The sequence below is a fragment of the Triturus cristatus genome, chromosome 6 (genome assembly GCF_964204655.1).
Source record: "Triturus cristatus chromosome 6, aTriCri1.1, whole genome shotgun sequence".
In the NCBI taxonomy this organism is placed as follows: Eukaryota; Metazoa; Chordata; class Amphibia; order Caudata; family Salamandridae; genus Triturus; species Triturus cristatus.
In genome coordinates, this window is record NC_140589.1 from 327,581,871 (window position 1) to 327,588,212 (window position 6,342).

The 6,342-nt window shown below is 47.7% G+C and overlaps 1 protein-coding gene and 1 pseudogene across 1 annotated transcript; both read left to right on the top strand.

Moving 5' to 3' along the window:
- Window positions 1-1,679: 1,679 nt before the first annotated feature.
- LOC146816822 (U2 spliceosomal RNA) lies at window positions 1,680-1,851 on the top strand (annotated as a pseudogene).
- A 1,486-nt stretch (window positions 1,852-3,337) lies between these two features.
- LOC146816823 (zinc finger CCHC domain-containing protein 3-like) lies at window positions 3,338-4,204 on the top strand. The gene has a single exon (XM_085609578.1). The coding sequence runs from the start codon at window positions 3,338-3,340 to the stop codon at window positions 4,202-4,204; it is 867 nt and encodes a 288-aa protein (XP_085465704.1).
- The last annotated feature ends 2,138 nt before the right edge of the window (window positions 4,205-6,342 follow it).

A 6,342-nucleotide genomic window follows, 5' to 3' on the forward strand; every position in this document is an offset into this window, starting at 1 on the left:
ATCGCCCTTTGGTCCACGCGTAAGCTCACACTGGAAGGAAAGGTATTAATTGTAAAAGCTGTGCTCTTGCCACTGATGTTGTATCTTGCTATGGTTTACCCCCCTCCTGCGCCCATTTTGGCTAAATGTACTAAACGGCTCTTTACGTTTTTGTGGGGTTCAAGGATGGAGAAATTGAGCCGAATAAAAGTATGTAAAACTTGGAAGAAGGGCGGGAAGGGCATGCCTAATGTATGTACTTTTCTGCTATCCAAAGTCTTCTGTCACACTGTCACCAGGCTCGACATGACGGCACAGTCACATGCGGCTTCTTTTGTTAAGTATTATGTGGGGGCACATTTCAGGCATGTTGGTTTATATATTTTCACCAACCTTACCCCATGTGCACAAAATGTTCCCACTTATTATAATTCTCTGTTGAAATTTCTGGACACTTTGGAATTTGCAAAGATTCCACCCGCGGCCTGTCGCCGCTCGAAACAACTCAAACCTGTTTTGGAAAATCTGGAACCAGTCACTCTTTTGGGCCCTTTCTCAGAGCAGCAGTCCTCTTCCGTCTGGGAGCTGGTGGGTCACCGCAGTTTGTCTCACAGCCAGCGGGACCTTGCCTGGCTCAGCGCACACGCCTGTCTACCAGTAAAGGCTTTCCAGCACCGCAGAGGTCTGGCCCCATCTGAACAGTGCCCCAGGGACGCCTGCCTCCATGCAGAGACCATCTACCACCTGTTTTGGACATGCACCCACTCCCGAGCCTTTTGGGCCCTCATGCTGCCTTTCCTGCAGAACATTGCCCATATTCCCACCTTGACTTTTGAAATGGTGCTGTATGGGTGGGCTTTGCCAGAACCATACCTTCTGACGGCATGGCGCATCCTGAACTGCGGTAAAGAGGCACTCTGGGAGGCCCGCAATGCGCTCTTCTTTAACCACAAGACTCTGCACCCTGTGGCATGCAGGAACATTTGCATGGACAAAATGCACACGTATGTACACATAGATGGTGCGCGCTATGGGGCCCCCCAAGCTCGTGCCTTGTGGCACTTCATGGACTGGAAAGGCTGGGTCACCTAAAGATGGCAATGAACTTCTTCAACCAGATGAACTTTGTAAGTGCATGTGTGTCCACATTATTGATGCCTGCTATGGGTAGCCCCAGGCTTGAGCTCTGTGGCACCCCCCGGTCTGGCAAGATGCGACATCGAACAATGGTATCCGGCAGCATCGCTGCAATGAACTCTCTACGAGAGCCCACATTGGCGATGCTCGCAATAGGCTTGAGCTCTGTGGCGCTCCTCGACCGGAGGAAGACGCAATTCCGACAGTGGGTGGAATATGGCCTCGCCACCAAGCACCGACATCGAACAATGGTGACCGGCAGCCTCGCTGCAATGAACTCTCTACGAAAGCCCACATTGGCGATGCTCGCAATAGGCTTGAGCTCTGTGGCGCTCCTCGACCGGAGAATGACGCGCTTCCGACAGTGGGTGAACTATGGCCCCACCACCAAGCAAAGATTGGTCTGGCATATTGTATTGTTTCCTTCTGTCACCTTAACTCTGTTGCATATTAACGATAATGTTTTGAGGGCCGACCCCCTCCTGCCTCTTGTAAATACAAACCGTGCACGATTATTCTGTAACCTGTGAGCGATAACCTGTATGTGTGCCTTTAACATTAATAAAGGTTTTCAAAACAAAATCTGTTCTTATCAGTTTAATATCTGATACGTCCTCTATCTGGGGACCATATATTAAATTGATTTTTGGAACAGGGAGATGGAATAGGAGCTTGCTCTGTCCACTCCACGCATCAACCTGGTATTGCAGTACCTCCAGGAATGGTGCACTTCCCCACCCGGGGAAAACAATGCTATTGAAAGATAGATGAGAAAACGAAAGTAGCGCTTCACTACCGAACCCTGTAAAGTGGCGCTACTGTGTTTGCGCGAGAATAAAACCACCCTGGTCACCGCGTCTTGCTTTATTTATTTATTTATTTATTTATTTATTTATTTATTTATTTATTTATGTCATTGATCTGCCGCAAACGCGCTTTATTTATTTATTTATATATTCTTCACGTTTTCTGGAACTTTATTTTTATTTTTATTTCCTTCTCCATCCAGACGCTGCACTTTGGAAGAGAAAAATGTCAGAAGGAGACTGCTTTTCCAGCATCAGAGTTTCCTTCATTTTTGGATCCATTTCACTGGGGAACGAATTGAGGAAGTTTTCCAGCAAGTCAGTAGGATCGAGGTAGAGACGGAAAGAGACGAGACGAGACGAGGAGAGAGAGGGAGAGGGAGGGAGGGATGGAGAGGGAGGGAGGGAGGGAGGGAGGGAGGCAGAGAAGTGGACACTGCCCTTGGCTTCTCTGAGCAATGAAGGAAAATACAGAGTCCTTTTCCTTCTTTGCCCGCCCCGCCCGTCCCCGAACGGCCACGAACGGCCAAGCCTAATCTATAGGCCTTTGGCTACAGGGGAGCAGTGTCCCGGGCAGGTGAGGGCGAGGCGCCGGCCACTTCCTGTCGGGGAGCTGTCCAGGGCATCCTGGCCTGATTCCCAGCATCCCCCGGCTGCCAGGCTTTCCGGCCAGCCGGCTGGAAGCAGAGGACAGGAAGGGGCGGGGCATGCAAATGCTAGAAAGAGGACAACGTGGATATGCTAAGTGACGCCTAACGAGGCGAGAGCCGTGGAGGACTCTGGGAGCCGGGAGAAGACCCGAGGCCAGGGCCTCCTTTCTATGGGCACATGCTGAGCTCCCGCTAGGAGTCAGAAAAAGAGGCGAAAGGGCCTCAAGCGACGGTGCGAGGGAAGACCCCGGTCCGGGTCAGCCATGGAGATTGCTCCGGGAGGTGTGAATTCTGGCACCATTCTGGTTATCGCTTCTCGGCCTTTTGGCTAAGATCAAGTGTAGTAATACGCTTGGATCTTGGCTAGGGGGCGCCTGACACCTTGTGACCTGTGTGTTGCTGGGCCTTCGCTCCACGGCATGTCCGTGGCAAGGCTGCGTGGACCTCGGTTTTGTCCTAGGGGGCCGGCACCCGCGCATCGGAAACGCAATTACCTACACATAGCAGTACGTAAAGGATTTAAGGCTACGCGAGCTCCCAGGTGCACCGGCTGGTGCACGGCCAGGGGGCACGCCACTTAGAAGTAGAGGCTCACCTTTGGTTTTGGAGACACCCCGGGCACACCATTTGGGGTGATCGGCCCGGGGACACTCCAGGAGCGCACAGACGGACCCCACGAGGGGCAAAAAGAGATAAGGGTACGTGAGCCCCCAGGCGCACCGGCTGGTGCACGGCCAGGGGGCACGCAACATACATCAACCCACCATGGAGAAACCCAGAAGCTACGCATCCGCAGCAGGCGGAGCATCAGGAAAAGACGAAGCAACAAAAACCAACGCCAATGCTTTTGGAAAGTCGGCCCCACCAGGTATGAAATACTCGGTAAGGTTTGAAATCGAGGAAGAAGCAAAACACAATAGAAACCTTAGCCACCTGATGGACACAGTACTCAAACAAGTCTTTTGTATAGAACCCACCGACGTAAAGTGTCTGCAAGATTTTAGGATAAGGGGGCTTTTTGACATCACCTTCTGCAATGAGGGAATGTATCAAAGGTTCCTCTTTGACTTCAACAATAAGAGAGACCATGCCGACCTAGAAGGATATAAAATAACTCCGTTAGCAGCCCCCAGAGAGATACCAATAACAGTTCACATGTATAACCCCTTTGCCTCCCCATCTGAAATATCCAATTTCCTACGGAGATTTTGCCAAAGCGTAAGGGGAGGGGGTGAACTTAAAAACGAATGGGGAATATGGAACGGCAAACGCAGGTATATGGTTATCCTGGAGGAAGACGAGGAAGGGATAGGGGGGACAAAACACCCCCCCTTAAATTTTTATATAGGACCTAACAGAGGTTTTATGTATTACCCGGGCCAACCAAACTTTTGTAGGGCCTGTTTACAATTAGGCCATACCAAGGAGTGGTGCCCGGGGGATATCTGCAGAAATTGCGGAAAGAAAGGGCACATGGCACAAGACTGCAAAGCGCCAAAAAAATGTAATCTTTGTGGAGGGACAAACCACCTCTATAAAAATTGCCCAGTCAGAGGAATCCCAGCTCTCACCAATCCCTTTGTAGAAACTCAAACCAAAGGTAAAAAAGACCAGGCAGAGAAAGACCAATAGGCAGAGACGGACACAGATAAGGGTACAGAAACAAGGGACAACAATCCACAAAACACCTCAATCTTAAAGGAGCAGGCCACACAGGGGAACACACAAACACAACCACCCACACAAGAAACACCAGAGGAATGCCAAACAAATACAAACATCATGGTACAGCAAACAATAGGAAAGGACACACCACAAACCTCAAACACACAAGACAGAACACAGGAACCAAAAACAACAGACTCACAAATAGAGTACGATCAGGAATGGCTCTTTGGGATCCCCTCAGACTCAGGGAGCACCAACATAACAGAGATAGGGAGCACCCACATAACAGAGACAGGGGGCCCAGAAACACAAAGAGAGGAAAGCTTGGAGGAAGAGGAGAAACCAGAAGATAAACCAGAAAGGAAAAAGAAAAGAGACAAAAAACACAAGCAGACAAAAATAGAGGAAACTCTAAATACATCCAAACTCTCTGACTCAGACTCTGAATCAGAAGAGACACCCAGAACAGACAAAGGAGGTAAAAGGTGCTCAACGAGACAGCTAGAAAGAAAACAAAAAAGGAAAGAACTCAAACACCCTTACCATGAAGAAGGCGCCCAAAACAGAACCAAAAGAAAAGCACTAACGCAACAGATAGAAAGCACACTGACAAATCCATGCCCAGGCTCTAGATACAGCAGCCTGGCGGATCTGCCAGACTCAGAGGACCTCCTCATGGAAGGTCTGTCTGAAATAGTTTTAACTGAAAAAAAGACCCCAGAAGAAGAAAACCTCCTAAAGGAAACAACACCTTTAGACAGCCCCCTTTTCTTCAGCAATGAAGAAGAAATTATGACAACCCTTGAAAGTCAGTCAATACTCCCACGGGAGACCGACACGAAGAAAAATGTCTAATAATACACACAAGATGATGTGGTTTACCATTGCAATGGTGATAACAATCGCCTCAATGAATGTCAGAGGTTTACGTAACCCAACAAAAAGAGCGGCAATTTTCCATTAGTGCCAAACTCTACCAGCAGACATGGTATGTCTGCAGGAGTGCGGTTTACCTTACGCAGAAAACTATAGACGCATAGAAGAAGAATGGACACAGGGCCCATCCTTCTGGTCAGGAGGAGGAAATAAAAATGCAGGAATAGGCATCTTATTCAAGAATAACAAATCCCAACTAGTACAGGGAACAGTCATCTCCCCAGGTAGGGCACAAATGGCCACAATAAACTTCAAAGGAAACCAGGTAAAAATTATAAACATATATGCCCCTGCAAACAAAAATGATATGAAGAAGTTAATATTTTCGAAAAGTTCTTTCCTAACAGGCAATAAACCCGCCATCATTGCAGGGGATTTCAACTGCATCCTGTCCCCTACGGATAGATATGGCGCCTCCACTGTATATACCTTAGACATAACCTCTAAAGCCCTAAACAACACCATAAAAAATTTTGACCTAAAAGACTCCTTCACAATATGCAACCCAAATACTACAGCGTTTACATGGCTATCTGGGGATGGAAACACCACCTCAAGAATAGATTACATTTTTACCAGCAAGCAAATCAAATCCAAAACATCCAAACTAGAAGACAGCTGCCTCTCAGATCATCAGACAATATTGACAGCATGCGAACTACCCCAAACAGGCAAGACAGGAAGAGGCTACTGGAAGCTAAATACCACCCTCCTACAGGAGGAGGACACCCAAAAAGCCTACAAAACCCAATATAAAAAATGGGGAAATAAAAAAGACAAATACCCAAACTTAGCAACATGGTGGGAGTTTGTTAAAAAACAGACAAAAAACTTCTTTGCAAATATAGGGAAAGAAAAAGCAGCCCAACAAAAAAAGGACTTCCGAGTCCTCCAAGAAGAACTCGCCCTACTTCAAGAACTGCAAGACGCAGGAGTTAAAGTCAGGGAAAAAATGCTAACAACAAGGGAAAAGATAAAAAAGTGGTACTTACAAAAAGGTAGGGAGACAATTTTTAACTCCAGGGTTAAAGAATTTGAAGAAGGGGAAAAATGTAACGAGTTTTTCTTGCAGAAAACCAAACAAGCACAAACCACCTTCTCAGGCCTCAAAGACCAACAGAGGAACTTAACCAAACACACCGAGGGAATGTTAAAAATCACAGAAA

Coding starts and splice junctions, on each gene's coding strand:
- LOC146816823 (XM_085609578.1), top strand. CDS start 3,338: ATGGAGAAACCCAGAAGCTACGCATCCGCAGCAGGCGGAGCATCAGGA.